We start from the raw sequence: 25,109 nt of genomic DNA, 5'->3' as shown, positions 1-25,109 counted from the left end.
CACAACAAAACACAAAAAAGGAGAGAAAAATTAGTCTTTGTACATTTTTATTTCTTTTTTTAAAAATACATTTTAATTTCATATTGTTTTGGTGAGTGCACTTTTCTTTCTTTTTGCTAAGTATTAGGCAGATAAAAATGCCATGGGAGTACTAAGATCTGGTGCAGAGCACCGGTAACGCTCCAGTGACCTGATCAGGGATAGCAGGAGTTTAAGCTTCACACTTTAATAATGTAACCCTCACCCCCACCATCAAATTCACACATACATTCTAACACTTGTTTTCTCTGGCTTTTTTTTTTTTTTTTTTTAACATCTAAAATTACGAGATACAATGTCAGCAGTTAAGTAGAACAAAGAGAAACCCTAGCGATGCTACACCGTCCTTAACCCTAAAATTTCAAACTTATTGCACAGAAGACACCTTAAATATATGTTTGTTCTAAATGATGCAGTGTTCCTCTTGGTACAATATTCTGTTAATTTTTGTAAAGCATAAAATCTGAAGTAAAAGACAAGGCTTCAACATCTTCAAAATACATCTCTGGGCATCCCGCATGGTCTTTTGTCCGTACAATGGCAGATGCTGCGTTCGCTGGGGTTTCTATACAGGCAGTGGAGTTTCTATTTGTATATAAAGCAGCTCCATACCGACAAGATAACTAGCATATTTGTTTTCATTAAATATATTTCCTTCTACTTACACCCACACTGTTTTGCGCATACACACACACACATACAATTTGCTGCACACAAAGTTGTACATAAATTTTATACACACAATTGTACATAGTTGTATTAAGTTATTGTACAGTTTTACAGTCACACTACAATTCTATGCAACCGGGCCCACGCTGCAGGGGGAGCTTTCTCTGGTCAATTACAAAGACACTGCACCACTGAAATCCAGTCCCACGTGATGGAGCAAACTGTCACCTGGCAGAGACATCCTCCATACCGTCCCAGAGCTAAGCATTGTGAAAAAGAACATTTTCATCTTGGCAGCTATTTCATGAAATTCACAAAGAAAAGACTCAGCAGAGAATTCAATAGGAGAATTTCTGTGTGAAAGACAGAAAATAGTGAAATTCACCAGTACTGCGGCGTTTCACTGGTTAAAATAAAAAAAGAGGAAGGGACAGTTTGTGAATGCAGACAAAAGGCAGTTTATTCTGTTCTTTGCTTAAATAATTCACATTAAGTTTTAGGGTGGAAAATGTGGCAGGAGCAGACATCTTTTCTATATATTTTTTTTCTTGCAAGGGGAAGCAGCCTGGTTTTCACTGCAAATATTTCCCATGTTTCTTCCCGGGGCCATGCTCAGTGCTGTCACTGGAGACGTGCAGGATTCCTACTGGAGACCCGTACAGTTGGAATTTTTCTCAAGCAGAAAGCTCGGCCAGTGTTCATGCCCTGCAACTTTTGAAACATCCAGGGCTCAGCACTCCCAACCACGGGATCAGGAAAGAATGATGCTCTACCGTAATTAGTTGCCAGTGGACCAGAGGCAATACTTTCAAAGCCTTTACATCTCAGGGGGCCAGATGTGCTTCAAGAACCCCTGCTGTTTTGTCTTAAATGAAGACCATGCAGGATGTGCGTCTCCAGGATCCTGGATTTGGAAGGACCACTGAATGCATAAGAGGGGGCTCGTATCGGGAGGGCAAGCTGCAAGGTCACCTAGACCTTTTGAAGTTTTATGGGTTTAAATGCTGTCAACTGCAAGTAGATTCTGGCATATTCAATAGCAAGATGCATTCAGATTTTGCCTCACAGCCATAGACTTTTATGAGTCATGTTTTCCTCTGCGTTGCTCATGTTTTTTATTTGTTTTGTCTTTTTTTTTAGAAAAGTGGATTAGAACACCTGAGAATAAATATATAAAACTGACCTCATGAAATCATAGATCAACAACAATATTAATGAAAGCACTTTGAAGAGAAGCTTTTAAACAGGGACAGGAGTTTTCACGTTTAGCATGTGCAGTTCAGATAAGAGAGGTTTACTATTAATATACCAGTACATTGTACTTCAGATCAAAATGCCACCTCTGCTCTAACTTTTTTTCACTCTGCTTTATTACTTCAGCCAGCACGTAAAAGTTCAGCTTCTCACTTTTGCATTCTCTTTTCCCAAAGGTTCTTTCTCCCGTTTGTCTCTCCTCCCTGCCTTGTTACCTGTTTCTCCCCTTGCTTTGTCTTACTGACTTCTTGCCCTGATTTCTTTTCTATGCCACTTGCTCCATTGCTCCTGTTTGTAAGCAGACGGATGGGGTCAGTATAACCAGCACCCCTAGTTTCCTCTGGCAGCCCAAGGGTAAATGTTGTGGCATGATTTAGAAAATTCTACAACAAAGTTTCAGAAATTATGCTGCACATTTGCATAAATTTGCATCTTTTAGCAAATTATATGTAAATTGTATTTTACTTTATAAAATAAAGTAATTTTCCAACCTTGTGTGTCTGCATATTTATTATTTTTTCTTTTGAGTGGCAAAAAGGATCTCAGGTATTGGTGTAAGGAGAGAAGGTGATCAGCACGGCAAGGGGGGGGAGAAGTGGTGGAATTTCAGGGTTTATGGGGTGAAGAGTGAGAGCGAGAAGGCTGAAGATGGAAAGAGGAAAGGGAGAGAGACTGTGGAATTGGTGAGGTAGAAAAAGGGAGTGTCTGGGAATAGACTGTGAAAAGAAGGGAGAGGTGGGAGGTGCCTGAATTGGGGGAAAAGAGAATCTGGGATCAGGAGAGAGAAGATAGGAGGGTGGGAAGAGAATCTTGGATGGAGGGAGAGAATCCAAGATCGGGTGAAGAAGAGACGAGAGATGGAGGGGAGAAGAAATGGAATCAGGAATGGAAGGCTCTGAATTGGGGAAGGGGAGGTATCCATCCCCTGGCTCTATTCCTGCTCCCCCTCATATTAGCACCTGCTCTTTCCTTTTCCTCCTCCTCCTCCCCCTGTCCCTGGTCCTCACCTCTCCCAGTCCTGCATGCCCTCATGCATACATGGGCGTTCATCATCCTCTCCGCTCGCTCACACATTAGCTCAGTGCCTATCATCTCTCTCACACACAGATATATACACACCCGTGGCAAAGATTCTCTCCCTCACCTTCCTAGCTCCTCTAGTCCCCCCCATCACCTGCCACTGCCTGGAGCCATCAAGAGGAGGGCAGCGGCAGTGCCTCAGCTCATGCCCTCCTCTGCCACCAGGAGCTGTAGTGCGTTTCTAAGTACACGTGACACCAAAGTGTCAGGCAGTTCAAAATTCCAGCTCTGGGCAGCGGAGCAGGAGAATACAGCCCAAGGCACCACAGTTGCCCTCTTGCCAGCTCCAATCAGTGGCAGGTAAGAGAGAAGATTCAGAGATCGGTGGGAAGTTAGACGGGAGAGAGGCTTCGGGTTTCTGCAAATCTGCCAGGACCCAGCAATTGTACTGTCTTTGCTGTAGCACTGCAGGAGGCCAGAGGCTCTGAGAATATAGTGATCCTTGTACGGTGTGTGGTTCAATATCAGTCTTGGACCAGAATGAACCATGCTAGGACATATGTGATTGCACTGAGGAAACCCTAACAGAAACTGAGGATCTAAAGGATAGAGAGGAACTATGGGCAGCCAACGTGCAATTTTAGAAAAGGCAAGTTCTCAAAGGAAAGAGAAAAGAAACCAATAAGGTTCTCTAAAGAGGCAGCAGAAACACTTGCATGCAGAAAATATAAAAAGTGCATGCTATCAGGAAAAACAAAGGTCGGCAGGCAGCTAAGACCCATACAAGGGGAGAAAATTGCCCAGTTAAGAAAAGGAAGTGATACAACTTTTTTCAGATTATATATGATACAGAAGAAAACCCTAGGGGGAATAACAAATATTAAATGGGGTTGTTGATAAGGGGGAAAAGCAGAAGGCAGAAAAAACAAATTAGTGTGCTGAATGGGAAAGAGATGGGCCAAGGGCAGAATAGAGGGCAGAAATAATTCTAAAATGGTCATAAAACTGCTTACCGAGAAGAAGGTACTCACAGAAATAAAAATACATAACGCAACAGGACTGAAAGAGCTCAAGGAGTACTGACTATGCCCCTTGCAGGTTTACCGAACTTCTGTCAGGAAACTGGGAAAGTTGCAATGCACCACAAAAGTAAGAACAAGGAGAAAGGAGGAAACCACAGCCCGGTCAGTTTAAGTTAAGCAGCGGAGAGTTATAGAAACATTACTGAGGAAAAGGAGAGCGTAGTACCTTCTTGGGACTAAATTACAGGATGCCACACGACATAGGCTCACAAGAAGGAGATCTTTCCAAACAAGCCAAATGGCGCTCTTTGATGAGGTGACCACTGCAGTGGATGATGAGGGTGCAGTAGACCTTGTGTATTTGCACTTCAGCATGATCCCTTGACACAGGTTGGCATGGAAGGTTTAAAACAAACAAGCCAGTAAGGGGGTAAGACAGGAATTTGTTATCTAGGCAAAGAGCTGGTTCAGTAGCAGAAGTCAGAGAGTAGTGGTCAATGGCGCACAGGCTGATGAGGGTAAAGTGACCAGTGAGGGCCTCACAGTCTGATGTATTTTTCCACAACCTCATCAGTGAAGCTGCAAAGGAACTTTCAGGAAGATATTTTGCCTGTTTATAAATGACACAAAAGCAGCTCCATACAAAGCCCCGCAGGCTTTCTGACCAAGTTAAAGAACGTCTCGCAGCTACTGCCTGACACTTTCCTGGTCGCAGCGCTACCCAACATTTCCCCACACAGAAGGCATAACTGCACAGGGCCCCACCAATACACAAACAGAAGCTCATCCCGATGCACACCTACTTCAGCCTCAATAACGCCACCTGCCTACAGGTCATGGACACTGCTATTGACACCAGGATGGCGCTACAGTTTGCCCTGCCAGAGGGGCGTGGTGGCAAAAAAAAATGTAAAAGAATCACAAAGAGGGTTAATAATGACAATAAGATTACTTAATACATAAAATCAAACATAAAAACCTGTGTGGTAAAACAAACCGTGGAAAAAGCTCTCAAAACTCAACATGGCCATCTTTCGGCAAGTTATGCCTGCATCGGGGATTTAAAACTTATCAACAGTAAAAATGAAACATAGTAAAAAAAATAAAGAAAGGCGGCAGTATAAATTAATTAAATATGATGAAAATGTTCTTTGAACAGCTCACCTCTCTGTAGAATGTAACTTAAAAACTGATAAATGTAAGTCCAAAAGAGTAATGGTGAATTGCCCTTCATGGTGATCCAAGCACTTTCTCTGCATATACCGGTGAACATCAGTTAGCTCGGGGTGCCGCAGGAAGATTAGTATCTAAAGCCTTTGGCAAACGTCAAGGGGTCCATATTCAAGCCCTACTTAGCTGGCTAAGTGGCTGCCGTTGAATACTCGACTAGATAGTTACCCTTATAGTCAGTGGGCATAACTAGGCGGTGTTACCCGGTTTACTTAGCCAGATAAGTAGTGATTTTCAACCTTATCTGGTTAACTTAACCGGATAAGTTAGACGTGGCCCATTTGGAGGCCAATATTTAAAGCTACATGGCTTTGTAAGTTAGCCGAATAAGACTTATCCAGCTAACTTACATGGGATATTCAGCGGCATGGCCATGCCACTGAATATACCTGGATAAGTATTAAAGTTAGCAGGATAAGCTTGTCCAGCTAGCTTTAGACCTGCTATGGGTCACCTCTAACTTATCTGGTTAACTTAAGCATTTAAGACTGAATATTGCCTCTTATCTGGCTAAGGGCTAAATTCATCATTCTGTGCGGAACGATGAGCTGCAGCGATAAAGGGGGTGGGAGGGCGCTAGTGTGCAGCCGGCCGCATCATGGCGGTGCAGTTTCGCCTGCGGCAGTGCGACCATGCCACACACTATCACCCCCATAGCACCACGCTAAAAGGTGGTGCTATTTCCCACACTACTGCCAGGAGTGCCGCTACCCCATTTCCCTAAACCCCTCCTTAAGTCCTCCCAAACTCCACTCCTTCCCCTAATTTTAATTTTACTGCCGCGATAAGCCCATTATCGCGTGCGTTAAGGCATTATTGCTTGCGATAATGGCCTAATGCACTCGATAATGGGCTATCGCAGCTTGAAAGATAACCCCCTTAGTTAGGCGGAAAGGGAGCATCATCCCATTATGCCCAATGCCCACCTACTCTATGGCTAACTATTTAGCTGGATAAGTCCGACTTATCCAGTTAAATAGGCATTTAAATATGGACTCCAGCAGGTCTAAAGTTAGCTGGGTAAGCTTATCTGGCTAATTTTAATACTTCTTCAGGTATATTCAGTGGCTGCCATGCCACTGAATATCCCGTGTAAGTTAGCTGGCTAAGTCTTATCCTGCTAACTTATAAAGCCAGACAGCTTTAAATATTGGCTTCCAAATTTGTCACTAGTGACTGTTACAGTAAAACGGAAGGCTGGTGTCTATGTTTGTTTGCTTTTTTCCATATTTATTTCACTGTTAATGTTTATAGGCTTCAAACCCCTGATGCAGACATAACTTGACAAAACCTGGCTATGGTTGGGTTTTTAGAGCTCTTATTTCCGTTTTTTTAAGGCATATATTTTTATATTTGATTTGTCATTGTTTATTTATCCTTTGTGTTATTTTTATATTTTTCTTGCCCTCATATTCCTCTCTGACAGTTTCTTATCTTGTGGTCAACTTTTAGCCTCTCCTTTGTACCATCCTACCTTTCCAACGAGGAACTAGAAGAGACAATTTTGAATAAATATCAGAGTAGACACCCCAAATATTACTGGTACATGGATGACATTTTTATGATTTGGACTGAGGGAGAAGTGACCCTCAATTTCACAACACTTTTAATGCATTTCATCCTTCAAGCAGATTCAAAATGGACTATTCAACAGAAAGAGTAAACTTTTGGGGCACCATGGTTTCTATCGAAAATGGCTATCTACAAACATCTGTATACAAGAAACTGACTAACAGATGCAGCTACATTCACAGTTCCAGTTTCCACCCTTCACATACAAAAAAGTCCATTAAACAAAGCCACACGGTATCACCATATATTTTTATTTTGAGGTTTAACCCATCCTTCCAAGACCCCTCAGAGCGGATTACAGTAAAACATAAAAATAATCAGCATGCAACAGAAGATGACACACAAGACATAAAAATCAAACAAATATAGCAAAAAGCAGCAGAGGCATTAAATAAAAAGGTTTTTCAGAACTTCTAAAAGACATTAGGTTAGCTGATTAAGTGCATGGTTTGTGATAACTTATTCTACCGCGTAACAAAAGCAGCAAATGTAAGAGTTTTCGCCGTCAGATAATTACCCTCTTGCCACCACAATGTGTGAGGTGGGGAACGCAGTGCCTCTTGTGGGATTCCATACGCCAAGGGAGACTGAGCAGAGGAGCACGTTCCCATATTTACAGACAGAAATGAAACAAATCATATCAGCATTTTTCCCAGCGTTCCCTCTGCAGCCAAGTGATCTAACAGAATAACATAGTGTACTGCACCTTACACAATGCTTGGGTCCAAAAGAACAAGAATCAAATCATTTCCTTTATTGAGCTCCTGCAACAGATCATCAAAACAACTGAAAAAATTGATTCAGTGTGGTGATAAACCCCTGAAACCAGACTGGCTGTCATCCAGCACATTATAATGCTCAATGTGTGTGCTCTGACCCAAGAGACAAGGATGAGCACTTCAAAGCCCCGACTGAATCCTCTAAACAAAAAGGCTAGAACCCCAAAATCATCTTCAGGAGAATTGTTTCTTCATTTAAAATGCCCAGAGCAATTCTACGCAGTACAAAGAATGAAACGCCACAGAGCAAGCATCCTTTGCAGTAACATACAACCCAGCTCTGTAAAAAACTGAGAAAAATCATTAAAGACCTACAGCCACTACTCAGGGAAGATGAATCACTGAAAGAAATATTTCCTGCTCCACCAGTACTAGTCTTTTGGAAAAAATTAGTAAAAAAAAAAAAAAGCAAGCTTCTAATAGAAAAAGAAGAGAATGGTAGAAATCCCTGCAGTATACCACACTGCAAACTACAGCAGTATATATCATAGGATTTCACAGTCACTCACATATGAGAGACTTTCAGCGTGCGAAGATCTTACTCACGCTCCTCTTCTAACGTAGCATACATTATTCAATGCAAAACAAATGTGAAGAAGCATGCTACTTCACAATTCACAGAGCCCCAATTCACAGAGCCCCAACATCAAATACCGCAGAGAAGAGCACGGATAGACCTGCAGCGGTGAGAAGGTTTCAGGACCAGGCCACTGCATCAATGACCGTAAAGGAAAATTCAAAACAATCAGGAACGTAAAACCTTTGAAGTTAAAATGAACAGACACCACAGGACTGACAAGAAGGGACTCAAAGACTTAGGTTTCTTATCTCATTAGGAGCCAAAAGATTCTGCTGCTTGTTACCTTTTGATCGACCGGGGTCCTTTCCCCTGCCTTCACACCGTCATTGGAAAGCTTTTTATCATTCACTTACGTCATCAAGGAAAAGGGATCACAAAGCTGGAACAAAGCTGAAGGGAAACATGAGGAAGTACTTCTTTACTGAGAGTTGGCAGACGCCTAGAATAGCCTTCCAACACAGGTGCCAGTAACTAAAATTGTGGCAGAATACCAGCATGCTTGGAACAGATACAGAGGGTGACGGTGAGGTCAACAGAGATGAAGAAAAGGTTGGGGGTGGCTGGGTCTTGGGTCTTTGATTAGGCAAGGAAATGCATATCCTCATATGCTCAACTACCCAAAAAGAGGAAACAACAAAACCAGAGTTGGCAAAGCAGAGCAGTATGAAAGAGCCATAGCCCTTTAGTGCATTCTCAAGGATAACGAGGAGATGGCATGGATGGGTACTGCAGGATGACTTGGCTATACTACCTAGCTGATGACAAGTGGAATAAGAAAGGTCTTCTTGTAGGCACTCCAGTGTCTGGGTCTCTGTGACAGGGCCCGTAGACACTGCACTGAAGGAAGGCCAGCCTTTAAAAAAAGGTTTGGACAAGTTCCTGGAGGAAAAGTCCATTAAACATTATTAAGGCAGAATTGCAGAAATCCACTGCTTATCTCTGGGATAAGCTGCATGTAATCTATCTACCCTTTAGGATTCTGCCAGGTATTTGTGACCTGGATTGGCCACTGTTGGAAATAGGATACTGGGCTAGATGGACTTTTGGTCTGATCCAGTATGGCAAATCTTATGCTGAGGTAAGCGGGAATTAGCAAAGGATAACTAGAACGCTAGCCGGGTCCCTAAGGGCAAAGCTAACAGAAAAAGGGTGAGACTGTAGCCCTTCCTGACTATGGCCAGCTCTCAAACAGTAATAATTAAGGTGGTTTAAAAGCTCCAACTGCTGAAGCAAAACTTATCTGAGTAAAGCTGCTGTTGAGAGGAGCGAGAATAGGAAGAGACTGGAAAAGGAGCCAGAGGAGTTGTACAAATCTAGTCAGGGAAAGATTAAGGCTCAAGGAATAGTGAGTGCCAGAGATCTGCAGAGTTATTTTATACGGGGCTTGTGATCATGAAGTCCCCTGCATAAGAACAAGACTAGGTCAGAGCTGCTACAGGGCTTTGTGACTAGTTCTGATGTAAGGCTAGCATGCCCCTATAAAAGTTGCTCTTGTTTGTCATATTCTTTTAGTTTGGTTAAGTAAAAATGTAAATGTAAAAATTACACTCAGTTGTTTGTGGAGTCTACATTAGGGGGTAATCAACTCCGGTTATGGAGAACCATAAACAGGACTGGTTTTCCAGCTATCCACAATTAATATGCATGAGATATATTTGCATGCACTGGAGGCAGTGCATGCAAATATACCTTGTACATATTCATTGTGGAGATCCTGAAAACCAGATCTGTTTGTGGCACTTGAAGACTGGAATTGCCTACCCCCTGGATTTATGTTTTACCTCACCTGTCAGAGGAATTTATCACAGTTGCCCATAAAGAAGCCAAGATCCAAGAAGAAAGAGCCAGGCACAAGAGTATCAACTGATTTCTACAGAAGCACTTTAACAGCTGGATTAGCAGTCCCCTTGTACAGTGCTCTAAGTTTGATGCAGGGAAGGTCTTTACTATCGAAATAATCCCTGAATGAACACTGGCTCGTTGATTGGTAACTCACAGAGCTGCAGACCTTTTTATGCACTAAAAATATTGAAGTCAATATTCAAAAATAATATACAAGCACACAAAAAAAACCCCACTGGCAATATTTTGTATAATAATTTTTTAATTCATTTTTTAAATGTTTTTTTTTAATTTTTTGATCAAAACCTAAATGTACAACAATTATACAAAAAATTACTCTGCCTTCTCATGCCTTATAAAAAACCCACCTATTTTTTAATGCTGATAATATATAATAAATATAGAAAGGGGGGGGAGGGGAAACCCCTCAGACAGCACCTGTAAATTCACACATCTACATGATTTAGAAACCTATTTGGTGCTCAGCATCAGGAATGTATTCCAAGTCTGCCATCATAGCAAAAAAATGCTGATTGCCATCATCCAAAAACAAAAGTCCTGTAATGAAGTGAAATTTTACAAAATGTTTCCATCTTAGAAGCAGTTAGTGCAAAATCAACCAATGCAGTATGTAGAGTTTTTCCAGCCTTATTCAAACCGAATAGCTATGATGGCAGCCTTGGAATACATTCCTGATGCTGAGCACCAAAGAAGTTTCTCAATCATGTTGATGTGTGAACTTACAGCTGCTGTCTGAGGTGTTTTTCCCTCCTTTCTATATTTATTATATATCATCATCATTAAAAAAAAAAAAAGGAGGGTTTCTTATAAGAAGTGAGAAGGTAGAATAATTTTTTTGTATAATTGCAGTACATTCAGCCTTTGATAAAAAAAAAAAAAATCAATAAAAATAAAATGATTTAAAAAAATGTAAGAGTAAAAAGTAATGTACAAATATTAATGCTGGGTTTTTATGTATGTTTGTATGATATTGAATAATATTATTGGAGCATCATTGATTGAATATTGGTCAATATTCAAAACCATTTAGACAGATAACTCACAAGTTATTCATCTAAATGGCAATTTTTTGAATATTGAGCCCCTTATCTGGCTAGATTTTAACCAGATAAGTCATTATCCAGCTAAAATTTAGCCCAATAAAAGAAAGGTGCTCCGGGGGCATTTCGGGGAGGAGTGAAATTATCTGGCTAACTTAGCTTAATTTGTAACTATAAACTGTATAAGTTAGTTGGGTAACTTTAGACCTCTTCACAGCAGGTCTAACATTATCCAGCTTTATGTGGCCAGACAACTGTGTATCTTCAAAAAATACCCAGTTAAGTAGCTCTGTTTAAACCAAAACAAAAAAAAGAAAAGATTAAATGGGCCTGTGTTCCGATCCCCTCCCTTCCGCTCAAAATTTCAAATAAGGACCTGTTGGGCAGTGCACCCCCACCCCCTCCTAAATTTGTAACCATGTCCCAGTCCGCAGGCTGGGCCTATCACTGCTTTCACGGTTCTGTAAATATATGTAAAATAAAGCTTCCCCTCCACCCTCCACCCTCTGGACTCACCACCCACACACAATGCCAGTCCAGGGCCATCCTCCTGGACCCCTCCTCATCCTTCGCTTCCCCCGCCCCCAATACTGAATAACCCTTGACGGGAGTAAGGTACATCACGTACCCGCTCCCAGCACTCCAGCATAGTTTCTGCCATTACTACATCTGGAAATGTAAACTACTCGCAGAGATAGAAGCGTAAACTACTTTAAATGCTTCCAGGGCTGGCAGTGTAATCTGAGAGTAGTTTATGCTTCCAGAGCTATTAATGACAGAAGCAGCGCTGGAGTGCCGGGTAAGTATTGTACACTGGCATTTGCTTTCAGTAACACCCTGCTCCTGTGGCAGTTGGAAAAACTTGGTATTTCAGCTTTGTTGAAATGCTGCTTTCAAGATTCGGGGCCTGACTTATTTAGGAATTTCCTTCCTCTGTCCTCTCCCCCTTTCCCCCAGAGAATGAATGAGATATGCTTTGGATACACCAGATCATTAGCAGCTACCTGAATGTCTGTTTGTCCAATGAGCACTGTATGGCTCCTGCAATCTCTAATGAGTAGGCCTTAGGCACCTCACCCAGAGGCTGAACAAGGCCTCGTTCTTGCCCTACTGCACGCATCGAGTTGTAGTTCCGATTGCCCTAAGACAAGTAAGACTACATCTCCATGCAAAACCAGGACTGGATCAGTCTCTTTGGATTAACTTGGGTGAGGTGGTAACCATACCTATGGACCTTTCCAGCCACAATTCCATAACTTCCCCCTCCTCCCCACTCAGCAAGCCTGACCTCTCCATTCCAATCTAGAAAGAACACTCTGAGCCGTCCTGGGTCTTAAGCTTCCCATCCTTAAAACCATTTGTGATTCATTATCCTAATTTGTTAGTTCCAGTGGACCAAGTTGAGGCAAGTGCTCCAGTTTCTGAAGTGAGACGTTTGGTCATTCTTAATTTTGTACTTCCGTCTAAGGACTGCTGTGTTCATAGTGCTGCTCCTTCTATTTGAAATGAGCATTGTAAATACTAAAACACATCAGAAGGGAGATGAGAAAAGAGCAAGACTGGCCTAAAATCTCCCTCTAGAAACTGGGTCACTGAGCAGCTCTGCTGCCCAAAATGTGGGATTACAGCTCTTGGGATGCTTGGAGTGGGGGCGTGAAAATTTGACCACCTGAAAGGTCAAGAGCTCAGAGTCTCATCACACACTGCAAACAATTTTCTTCTTCATCCCCAAAGAAATTTCCAGTCTATTAAAGCCAATGCCAGAAAGACTAGCAGCTGCAGAGCTAGAAATGCAAAGGCAGCAATACAAGAATATAATCAAAGGATCCCAGAGAGCAGTCCAAACCCTGGTAGAAAGGAACCTCGTGTGCAGTTTACATCGAGAGAAGTAACTAAAGAAAATTATTGGTGTGAAGGGACATGAGAACAAACTCATTGGCTGGAGAGGTATCCATTCTATATCATCAGCAGCATAGTCGGATGGGGAGTCGCTTCAGAATCCAAGCTCAGGAATAAAAAAAAAAGCTGAATAAACAAAGTGGAGAGCTGTACACTGCTAAAATGAGGGAGGGAGGGAGGGAGGGAAGGAAGGAGAGATAGCCGGCAGTGCTGGGAGATACAGATGCTTTAGTGAACTATGGAGCAAGAATCGCTTTCACTTGTACAAGACCACTAATGAGCTGAATCAGCACTGTGGAAATAGCTCCTCCTTCCGCCTGAAGAAAAGCTTCATTGGCAGCTGAATCTGCACTGTGGGATACCCATCCTCCTACTGAAGGTAAAGCATCATAACAGCTGGATCAGCACTGTGGGACACCGGCCCACCTTCTACAGAGAATGCAAGTGTATGGTTAGTGTAAGGTTCTCAACCCAGTTCTCGGGAAACACCTAGCCAGTCAGGTTTTCAAGGCCGTACCCTTGATCTTGTGTTCTGTAACCCTTGCTTTATTTCTATACCCCCAATTGTGCTCTCCATATGCCCTGTACCCTGGTCTGATCACGCACTCATCCATCTCTCTGTTAATATTAACAGCAGCTCTCCACATCAGAATCCAGACAAGGACAAAAAGATCCACTTTAGAAGAAAATAACTACAGAAACCTATATTGAAGCCTTCCTACTGAATATGCCCTTAACAACAAGCTCTGATGTAAACAGTACTGTTTCTTCATGGAACTCTGCAATTAGTACTACCCTTAATGCTATAGCTCTTCTACTCCCCTAAACTGTAAACCCGAAACATCATGCCCCCTGCTATTCTGCATCTTTATGAACTCAAACTACTCCTAGGCATCATGAACGTTATTGGTGCAAATATCATACAACCGCTGCCAAAAACTCATTTTTTTGTTGTTTGAGAAAATATAAAAAAGAAATAGAGACACTGCCAAAAAAAACTTCTAGTCCCAAAAAATAATCACTGCCAATGGAAATCCTTCTGTTCTTTTCAATGTTGTAAAGTCTCTAACAACTATTCCTCAAATTGATCACTCCAATGTTGATGACACTCTTTGCAATTGCATAGCAACCCATTTTCAAGACAACATTTTTAAAATTACCAGTAACAATTCTCTAATCATCAGCCAATCATCCCTCCATCTGTCTGCACTTGGCCTGTATTCTCACATGTAGATCCCTCATCTATCACTCGTACAGTACATAAAACTAAAATCTCATCATCTCCATTCAATCCCTGTCCTGGTCAACTACTAAAAACTTTAGGCGACCTTGCAAGTCCTTTTCTATGGCAACTTGTTAACCAATCTTTAGACTCTGGCATCTTCCCAGATATGCTTAAGAAAACATCCATTCGTCCAATCCTTAAGAAAAAAAAATGAGAACATTACAAACTTTGCTAACTTATGTCCTATTGCATAACTCACCTTTCTGGCAAAAATACTTGAATCTGTAGTTTTTCATCAACTCTCTGACTATCTACCTAAAATGCTCTCCTTCATCCAAATCAACACGGATTCCGTAAAGGCCATAGCACAGAGACATTATTACTTTCATCTTTTGACACCTTAATAAGAGGTTTTGATGCCAACACTGATTATATCCTAGTGTTTCTAGATATCTTAGCTGCCTTTGATACACTAGACCACTAAATCCTTCTTCACCAATTGCAGTCCATTGGCTTGACAGACACCATTTTAAACTGCTTTCACTCATACCTATTGAACCGTCCTCATCAGATCAATATTGGTTCCTATCCATCTGAATGGTACATCCCCTTATCCAGTGTCCCTCAAGGCTCATCACTCTCCACTATTTTATTCAACATCTACCTAATACCACTATGCAGCTCCTCAACAGTCTCAACATTTAATTTAAGATCTATGCAGATGACATCCAGTTCTTTGAACCTTACTCCTCATCCTGGTCTACCGTATGTCTACATATTAAAACCATTAATACATGGTTATCCCATAACCGCCTCAAATTAAACACTTCTAAAACAGAAATCCTTCACCTCTCAACTATACCCTCATTCTCCCTGTAGCCCCTCATCACACTTACTTCTAGATGACTTGCCTTTTCCAATTGTCTCAAAAGCTCGAAACCTTGGGATAACCTTAGATTCAAGTCTAACCATGTCTTATCACATTTCAACCACTGTTAGAAATTCTTTTTTCAAACTCCACATGTTAAAATGTCTCCGTCCCTTATTAATTGCTAATGAATTTCGCACTGTCCTGCAATCTTTTATTCTTACAGGTACAGACTATTGTATGCCCTCTATTTTGGTCTTCACGACAATGCACTTTGCCCTTTACAACTAATCCAGAATACGGCTGCACGCATTTTAACTGGTACCTCTCGGAAAAATCACATAACTCCAATTCTATACTTACTACATTGGCTTCTGGTTCAATACAGACTACAATATAAAGTCTTATCTATCATACACAACCTAATTTATAACTATTCCTCTACCTGGTTCTGTTCACTTCTCCGCATCTACCAACCTAGCAGGCAGTTACGTTCCCTACATAGAAACCTTCTAGAAATACCATCAGTCTATTTGGCCAGGCGTGATATCACCAAAAGGCACACTTTCTCAGTTGCCGGCACCTCACTCTGGAACTCTATCCCAGATCACTTAAGACAGATAAAATCGCACAAGGAACTGAAAAAAAAAATCTAAAGATGCATTTGTTCTCAGTGGCCTTTAGATCACTCTCTATTGCTCGGTAGGCATTTCATGACGTTTGTTACACTTCTATAATTTTTCTTTGACTTTGCCAGGCCTCAGACCATGATTATGTTCCTTTTTATACCCTATTTTATTTTCAGTAATTTACGGTATGTCTTTTTATGTTATTTTAATTATATATATTAATATGTGTAAACCATTTTGACTGACATTGTTTGTAAAAGCGGGACATAAACCCCTTTTAAATAAATAAAATAAATACAATAAATAAATATCCACAATGAATATGCATGGGAGAGATCTGCATGCCCTTGTTCTATTGTTTGCAAATCTATCTCTTGAATATTCATTGTGGATATCCTAAAAACCTGACTGGCTAACTGTGTCCTGAGGACTGGGTTGAGAACCCCTGGCTTAGAGAATAACCTCTATCAGAAAACCACACAGTACAGTTTAAGTGTGCCAGCAAAGAATCAATTTTTATTTTTCTGTATCCCCTTTATTGTACCACTAGAAGCCTGTTGCTCAGACGAGACAGGAAAAGCAGCCAGATCACGTTAAAGTGAGAGGGCTGCAAATGAAACTGAATGTTTATATATGCTACAGAGAGGCTGATTTTTCACATCACTCGCAGAAACACATGCAACGCAAACATGCTCCAACAAACAGGTGTGCACCTAGGTACACAGTAAAGCATGCAGGTGCACACGCACACTCCTATGCATGTGAACATACACGTCCGTTTTAACACACACATACCCGAACACACAGACTCCCAAACAAATATACACTTGTACAGAGATACACACAATACGCATGCATCGTATTGGCCAGCTGATAAGAATATCATTCAGTGTTTGAGGCAGCTACATACAAATAGGTAAAATGTGACTGAGGCAGTTCTTTATGGAGAAGATTGGCTTATTATCAGAGCAGAAACAAGCACATGCTCTTCGCCTGCTCCTGTTTGGGAAAGCTAAGGAGCTAGTCTATGAACAAAATCATGTTATTTCAGCTCTGAACCAGGATTAAAATATGAACCTGCAGCTCTTAATCCATTTACAAATCTTGGTAATTCAGCAGTGAGTACTGGGGTGGAGGGAATGGAATGTTGATTTTTGTGATTGGATAAAGATGCAGTAAATGAATATTCAACTCCGAGGAAATCTGCAGTGAATGCTGTGGAATTATGTTTTTTGTATAGTGGGTGAGGCTGCACTCACTGATTATGGTCTCTGAGATCCTGACAAAACCGCAGGGAGTTCAGCAAGTTAGTATGGCCCTGCTAGTCTATGTTTTTTTCTTATGCTCATAAGATTTGAGCCCGGTGCCAAACGGAGGTCTCTAGCAGGAAGCCTACTGGTTGATGTAACTGAAAATCATATGGGACTTGTTAGCAGGATGCAGGCTCTCAGGGATACTCCTCAAAAGCGCAGCAGAATTCTGATCCACTGCAACTATTTTTCGGCAATGAAACATCTTTCCATTCATGTCTGCTCCAGCTGCACTTTCTGCCCAGATTGATGGTCCGTCCCTGCAGCAGAAAACTATGGGAAGCAGCAATGTCTGCCACTTATTACAGGAAGCAAGAAAATACATGACACTTTACCTCTCTGACACAGGCCCCTGGGTTCCCAGCTTTACAGTCAGCCTGAAAAGTCTACTGGAAAACCTAAATAGTGAATGCTAGCTTTGCATTTCCAGATGGTGCCAGGTTAGCAAATATGGGCCAAACCAGTTTGGTTCTACCCAGTCCTATTACATTCTGGATTTTGTAATCTTGATTCTACTATTTCTAGTGGTACAAATCGCAGGGGAACATTTCAACTTACACAATCTTCTAGTTAGACCGTAGTGTGACTTTAAATGGGGCTCTAGCACCCCTCAGAGTTAGTCAATATTCAGCAGCAGTATAAGGAGGAGCTTCTGACTCAACTAGTATCTGAAAGCCAGAAAAGAAGTGTTTGTAAACCTGAAGGAGAAAAAAAGGGGATTTATTTATTTTTAAGAGAACTGCACAGAACCCCTAGAACTGAATTATTATTGTTTTGGTTGCCACATGTTGCTCCAGTATGCTGGGAAAGAGTGCATATCCCCTTGGTGTTTGTAATGAAGAAATGCCAGGCAATCCGTCCATTAACCTGCAGGCACACTTAACATTTGCAAAACACATGCAGGGACACACGTTCACACACCCACTGCCACGCTTATGCCCATGCAGACAGACACATGCCTGGGTTTGCACGCACACTCGTCACGTTAGTGAGCCACTGTACATTCAGCTGCACTTCCTTGCCATGTGTCGTCATACTGTTGCTCTCCTTCCGGTTTACTGCCCACACCGTTCCCAGCATATCCCAACCAAAACCATGCAATTCATTTCTACCAGATGTAGCCACCGTCGTCTGCCTCTCCTTCCTCTTCCTCAGCCTCCTCTCCAGCTTCCTCCGTTTCTTTTTCTTCTTCATCTTCATCTTCCCAGCCAACACCACTCCCAAAATCCCCTGAGAACCCAACTATGTCATCTACAAGAGAGAAAAAAACAAAGGAAGACAGCAATGTGTGCGGTGTTCTTACAAGAGGCAGCCACCGCTTCCTGACCCAGGAGTGTTATACAACTAATGATCCAGTACACAGAGCAGGTAACGGTAAACAGGGCTCGGTCACACCAATTCATTCTGACACTTCCAGTGCTGTCCTTCACTAAAGGAGCGGGGCCTGATGTCTCAAGAGAACTGGCAAGGGACTACAGCGGTTTTACATTCAGGACTGGATGAGCTTCACAAGGATACAGAATCTAGATGGGTGAAGGAGTAGCACAGTATAGGGAGCTGGCTACCACTAAAGCTAGATGACCCAGGGGACTGGTACTGAGACTTTAAATTTTATGGTGAAATCTGATATGGATCCTTTTTGAAAGAAAGTCACTGCTATTATAAAGCCCTCGGTAGACAGTATGCATGTTAATAAACCAAACCTGCCCCTGTTGGTGTCAGGATGCTGGGCTAGATGGACCTGTGATCTGGACCAGTTTGACAGGTTTTATGTTCTTAGGAAGGAAGCCAAGAGCTGAATGGGTATCCAACTAATCTATCTAGCCCTTATCCTTCTCTCACCATAATTCTCAGTCCATGATCATCCTGTAGACTCTCTTTTCCTAGAATATTTTCCAGCTCAGTGATATCGTGCATGAAATGCAGAAACTAAAGCTGGACAGAGCTAGTAGGACAAGCTCTGCTGAAACCTTGTAAAATGGCAGGAGACCTGTGAAGTGTGTTATGTTTTGGTATGAAGTGAACCCTGTGCCAAGGTGAGAGATGTCTCCGCCCACAGGGAGGAGCCCTGTGGGCCTCACCGTCGGTAGGCACGGTCTCAGTAGCTAGGACACAGCTGTAAGATAGACTTTATTAGGGAGAGAGAGAGAGAGAGAGCATAACCTGTGGAGCGGGGAATGCAGTTAAAGGTGCAGTTCTGGAGCTGAGGGTGGTCCCAGGGTGATACCTCAGATTTGAAGATCCAGTAGTGGCCCGCAGAGCGGGGTAGACCAGACAGTCTCTCAGTAGCGTAACAAATGCCTCAGGTGTGCAGATTTGGTAGTAGCCCACAGCATGGGGTACGCCGAAGATGACTGTATGGAGATAAAAGTGTTGAGGTAGTCTGAGGTCCTGGAGCTCAGAAGGTTCTTGAGGATGAAGAAACAATATCCTGCAGCACAGGGTAAGGTGTAGCGAATCCTGCTGGTGAGGACACGGTAGAGGCCCGAGGCACGGGGTACACCGCAGAGAATTCCAGCAAGGCTTGGCAGAGATGAAGGGAAAAGGTACTCACGAGGAATGGTTCCCAGAGATCAAGGCAGGAAGGCCCTCCGAGGAGCGGATAGCGTAGGAACGCGGAAGAGCCCCTGAGGAGCGGGTACTCAAGAGTGTTCACACACCGAGACAGCAACCGGAAGTCCAAGGAGAAACGGATTCAGCAACGAGAAGAACTCCTTCCTAACTCACAGAAGCATTGGGCCAGTCTGTTTAAGTACAGGTAGCAAGATGACATCATGTGGAGGGGACGCCTCCGAGGTTCCCGCCATGACATGTTCATAGGTGACCCATGCGTACGCGCGCCTAAGTGACTCCAGAAGCAAGATGGTGGTCGGCAGTGCCCACACTGTCCTGGGAACGCCAGGGAGGTCAGCGTTGACTGGCAGAGGCCGCCATTCTTCCAAAACTTTTTGATGCAGGGAAAAAAAGAGGTGAGCATGAGAGGTCGCAGCCGTCTGCGACCAATGAGCGCAACTGTAACCCCCCCCCTTTCTAAGGGCCCCTCCCCAGGGGTTTTGGTTTCCTAGGATGGGAAATGTGAAATTGCTGGATCAGCTCCTTGTTGAGGATGTTGCTTGCAGGCTCCCAACTATTTTCCTCGGGACCAAATCCCTCTCAGGATATGAGGTACTCCCATTGCCTTCCGTGCTTTCTTACATCCAGTATATCCTCAACCTGTTGGATGATGTGCTCTTCAGTTGTAAGAGGTTGAGGTTCAGGTGTCTTCTTCGAGAATTCTGATAGAATAAGATTACAGTAATTAATAAGGTATATATTTTAATTATCTGGTTAAAATATATACCTTATTAATGACTGTAATCTTGGTTGGTTAAATGTATTAATCAATACTCTTTTATTGACAAGTTTAAATACTAATTTTGAAAATTAATAAAGTATAAATAAAAAAAAAAAGAATAAGTGGTTTTAGAAGGGAGATACGGATACGCAGATACGCAGTGAAGAAGGTAACTGTAGGCTACAGGTGACAGGACCTAGGTGACGAAGGACTGAAAAAGGCCCGATGTATCTAGGCGCAAATCGAGCAAAAGGCAGTTTGAGGCATATGAAGTGAGTACTGAGCCATACCTTGTCTCCAGGTTGGAACTGGGGGGCTGCTCGGTGGTGAGCGTCATAGAACTTCTTGGCCTTTTGTCCCATTTTTTTGCAGAAGATCCTTGGTGTGCTGCCAGAGTTGATGCAGTTCTTGTGCCGACGCCTGGGCTGCGGGCGACGATACTGACAATGGCACCGGTAAAGGAGGTAGAGGTTGACATCCATAGTTGAGTTGAAAGGGTGATGACCCTGTGGAAGCTGAAGGATGAGAATTCAAAGCAAATTTGGCCCACGGAAGCAACTCAGACCAATCGCTTTGTCTGAAGTTGACATAGGCTCAGAGAAACTGCTTTAGCATGCGATTCGTTCTTTAAGTTTGGTAGGTCAGCGATGAAGTCTGTGGTTATGTGTATCCACAGTTCACTTGGAGCGGGTAGTGGCTGAAGGAGTCCCCATGGACGACCAGGTAGTGGTTTTTGTTTCGTGAAAGAGGACACGACTCCACATAGGCCCGAACGTCCTTTTTCATGGAGGGCCATCAGTAATACCTTTGTAGAATGGCAAAGGTCCGGGATTGTCCAGGATGGCCTACAAGCAGAGAATCATGGGCCCAAACAGAGTATCTTCTTCCGGAGTGCCTGTGGGACCACCATCTTCCCAGCTGGAACCGTGTGGGTAGCAGAGAGAAGTACCCTAGTAGGGTCAATGATATGGTGCGGCGTGTCGGGGATGTCTTCCATAGAAAAGGAATGGGATAGAGCATCTTCGCGAGTATTCTTGTCTGCAGGGCAGTACTTCAAGAGGAAGTTGAAGAGGTTAAAAAATAATGACCAACGGGCCTGTCTGTGATTCAGGTGTTGTGCCTGACGCAATTATTCGACGTTTTTGTGGTTGGTGAAAACCGTGATTCCTTGAATGCCAATTTAATTGCTAGTAGCTCCTTGTCTCTTGTCCCATAGTTTCGTTCGGCTGGAGAGAAACGCCGAGAGAAGAAGAAACAGGGAAATAACCTATGGTTATCAGCATGTTGGCTAAGGACTGCTCCAACCCCGACATCTGAGGCATCGACCTTGACGATGAAAGGTCGTTGGGGGTCTGGGTAGCGTAGAAGAGGCTCTTGAAGGAACGCGTTCTTGAGTTGTTGGAAGGCGCTCATGGCTTCTGGTGACCACTGAGAAGGGTTAGCTCCTTTTCGCGTCATGGCTGTAAGAGGTGCGGTCAAGGTGGAATGGTAATGAATGAATGATCTGTAGTAGTTGGTAAATCCAAGGAATCTTCTCAGAGCTTTAAGCCCAGTAGGTTGGGGCCAGTCTCGAATGCTCTTGGTTTTTTGTGGGTCCATCTGAAACCCCTGACTGGACACCACGTAGCCTAAAAAAGGAACGGATTCTTGATGAAAAGAACATTTCTCCAATTTGGCATATAAGTGGTCGTCTCTCAATCTCTGGAGAACCTTAGTGACATCCAATTGATGGTTCTGGAGATTCTGGGAAAAGACCAGTATGTCATCAAGATATACAACTACGCAGGTGTAAAGCATGTCCCTGAAGATTTCATTCATCATGTTTTGAAACACGGCCGGGGCTTTGCAAAGACCAAAGGGCATAACTAAATATTCAAAATGGCCATCGCTGGTATTAAATGCTGTATTCCATTCATCGCCCTGGCATATTCGGACCAAATTGTATGCCCCTCTGAGGTCCAATTTTGTGAATATTTTGGCTCCTTGGAACCTATAAAAAGTTTGGAGATCAATGGCAATGGGTAGCGGTCCTTTATAGTGATCTCATTCAGGCCACGGTTGTCTATACATGGGTGAAGGGAACAATCCTTCTTACCCACAAAAAAGAACCTGGCCCTAGCAAGAGATTTAGGTCGAATGAAGCCCTTCGACAAGTTCTCTTGGATGTAGGAGGACATAGCCTTGGTTTCCGAGAGAGAAAGTGGGTATACCCTTCCTCTGGGAGGTTTGGTATCGTGTAGTAGATCGATGGCGCAGTCAAAAGACCAGTGAGGTGGCTGAATGTCTGCCGTTTTCTTGGAGAATATGTCTTGATAAGCGGAATACTGTGGAGGTAGGCCTGGTAGAGAGGTGGTAATGTTCATGCACGGCACAGGAGTCACCACCTCGAGACATTTCCCATGGCACGATTCTCCCCATTGAGATAGTTGCAGGGTGCTCCAGTCACATTGAGGTGTATGCAATTGTAGCCATGGTAATCCGAGTACCACCAGATGTATTGCTTTATCTAGGACTAGAAACGAGATGGTCTCCGTGTGGAAGATGGATAGGTTGAGTGGAAAACGAGACCTCACCAGGTAATGGCTCGCCGTGAATAGAAGACAAGAGCAGTGGTGTGGGAACTGTGGGAATTCATAGGTGCTCCACGAGTTGTCTGAATATAAAGTTCCCACCGGCACTGGAATCCACTAAAGCCAATGTGTGGAAGTCAAGAGCATCTGAGTCAATGGAAACTGGGTGGGTCAGTGGAGGAGATGGAGATGTTAGACCTAGGAGGAGTCCTCTGGCGGATCCTAGGTCTGCGAGTTTCCCAGACAGATAGGACAGGTGGGTACAGCGTGACCAGGTTGGCCACAGTACATGCAGAGGTCTAGTCTTCTCCGTGACGCCTTTCCTTAGCTGATAGATGACTGCGGCCCAGTTGCATGGGTTCCTCCTCCTCAATACCAGGTACTGGCGTAGTCTGGGTAGCAGGCGGTGGACGAGAGCGACAAAACCCCGATGGCATCTTCTTGGGATCTTTAAGCTCCTATGACCGTTCACATAGACGTTGATCAATACGTCCAGCTAGGTCAATGAGAGAGTCCAGGTGATCGGGAAGGTCACGTGCTGCTAATTCGTCTTTGATGTGAAAGTTAAGGCCTTCCAGGAAAATGGCCTATAGGCAACCCAAGTCCCAATGTAGTTCAGAGGACAGGATTTTAAGCTCAATAGCATAGTCAGAGGTTTGGTACCTTGTTGAAGATATAGGAGAGCAGATCCAGTGACAGTCTTGTGAGCGGGATCATCAAATACAGAATGAAAGAGTGCAAGGAAGCCAGTCAAATTCTTGAGAATTGGATCATTACACTCCCAAAGAGGTGATGCCCAGGCCAGGGTTTTCCCGTCTAAAAGAGAAAGTATATACGTAGTTTTGGACACTTTGTCTGGAAAGTAGGTAAGTTGCAGTGAAAAGTGCATACAGCACTGATTCAGAAAGCCCCTACATAACAGGGGATCACCTGTAAAACGTGTAGGTGCAGGCAAGGATATGGAGTGCCATATAGGTAGCACCTGTGAAGTGGAAGAGGGTTTGCCAGGCGTCAAAGCAGAGTCCAACTGAGAACTCAACTGGTTGAAAGCATTGGCTAAAGTCTCTAGTGTCCTCTGTTGCTTGGAGAGTCGCTGGGCCAGGCCAGGGATGGCCTGGACGGCTGAGACCTGAGCCAGGTCCATGGAGTTAGCAATCTGTTATGTTTTGGTATGGATGTGAACCCTGGGCCGAGGTGAGAGATGTCTCTGCCCACAGGGAGGAGCCCTGTGGGCCTCACCGCCAGTAAGCATGGTCTCAGTAGCTAGGACACAGCTGTAAGATAGACTTTATTAGGGAGAGAGAGAGAGCATAACCTGTGGAGCGGGGAATGCAGTTAAAGGTGCAGTTCTGGAGCAGAACCAGTGGAGCGGGTAATACAGTCAAAGTATAGTTCTTGAGCTGAGGGTGTTCCCAGGGTGATACCTCAGATGTGACGATCCGGTAGTGGCCTGCAGAGCGGGGTATGCCAGATAGTCTCTCTCAGTAGTGTAGCAAATACCTCAGATGTGCAGATTCGGTAGTGGCCCACAGCACGGGATACGCCGAAGATGACTGTACGGTGATAAAGGTGTTGAGGTAGTCTGAGGTCCTGGAGCTCAGAAGGTACTTGAGGATGAAGAAACAATATCCTGCAGCACAGGGTAAGGTGTAGCGAATCCTGCTGGTGAAGACGCGGTAGTGACCCGAAGCACGGAGTACACCGCAAAGAATTCCAGCAAAGCTTGGGAGAGATGAAGTGAAGAGGTACTCACAAGGAATGGTTCCCAGAGATCATGGCAGGAAGGCCCTCCGAGGAGCGGATAACCTAGGAATGCGGAAGAACCCCTTAGGAGCGGGTACTCAGAGCATTCACACACACCGAGACAGGAACAGGAACCGGAAGTCCAAGGAGAAGCGGATTCAGCAACGAGAAGAACTCCTTGCTAACTCGTAGGAGCATTGGGCCAGTCTGTTTAAGTACAGGTAGCAAGATGACGTTATGCGGAGGGGACGCCCCTGAGGTTTCCGCCATGACGTGTACATAGGTGGCCCATGCGCGTGCCTAAGTGACTCCAGAAGCAAGATGGCGGGTGGCAGCGCCCACGCCATCCCGGGAACGCAAGGGAGGTCGGCAGTGACTGGTGGAAGCCGCCATTCTTCCGAGAATTGATGGTGCAGCGAAAAAAGAGGTGAGCATGAGAGGTTGCAGCCATCTGCGACCGACG

At 43.6% G+C, this 25,109-nt stretch overlaps 1 protein-coding gene across 2 annotated transcripts in view; it reads right to left on the bottom strand.

Annotated features, from left to right (window-relative positions):
• Nucleotides 1-278: 278 nt before the first annotated feature.
• Nucleotides 279-25,109, bottom strand: part of SPOCK2 (SPARC (osteonectin), cwcv and kazal like domains proteoglycan 2) — a 152,266-nt gene continuing 127,435 nt past the window's right edge. For both annotated transcript variants that reach the window (XM_029609035.1, XM_029609036.1), the window contains 2 exons: nucleotides 17,558-18,250; nucleotides 279-968 (listed from right to left, as the gene is read on the bottom strand). In XM_029609035.1, coding sequence (XP_029464895.1) covers nucleotides 18,108-18,250 — 143 coding nt within the window. In that variant the 3' untranslated portion in view covers nucleotides 279-968; nucleotides 17,558-18,107. The remainder of the gene's footprint in view (nucleotides 969-17,557; nucleotides 18,251-25,109) is intronic.

Source organism: Rhinatrema bivittatum, chromosome 7, assembly GCF_901001135.1.
Source record: "Rhinatrema bivittatum chromosome 7, aRhiBiv1.1, whole genome shotgun sequence".
In the NCBI taxonomy this organism is placed as follows: domain Eukaryota; kingdom Metazoa; phylum Chordata; class Amphibia; order Gymnophiona; family Rhinatrematidae; genus Rhinatrema; species Rhinatrema bivittatum.
The sequence above is the reverse complement of the archived record's forward strand: the minus strand, read 5'-3'. Positions and strand labels throughout refer to the sequence as shown.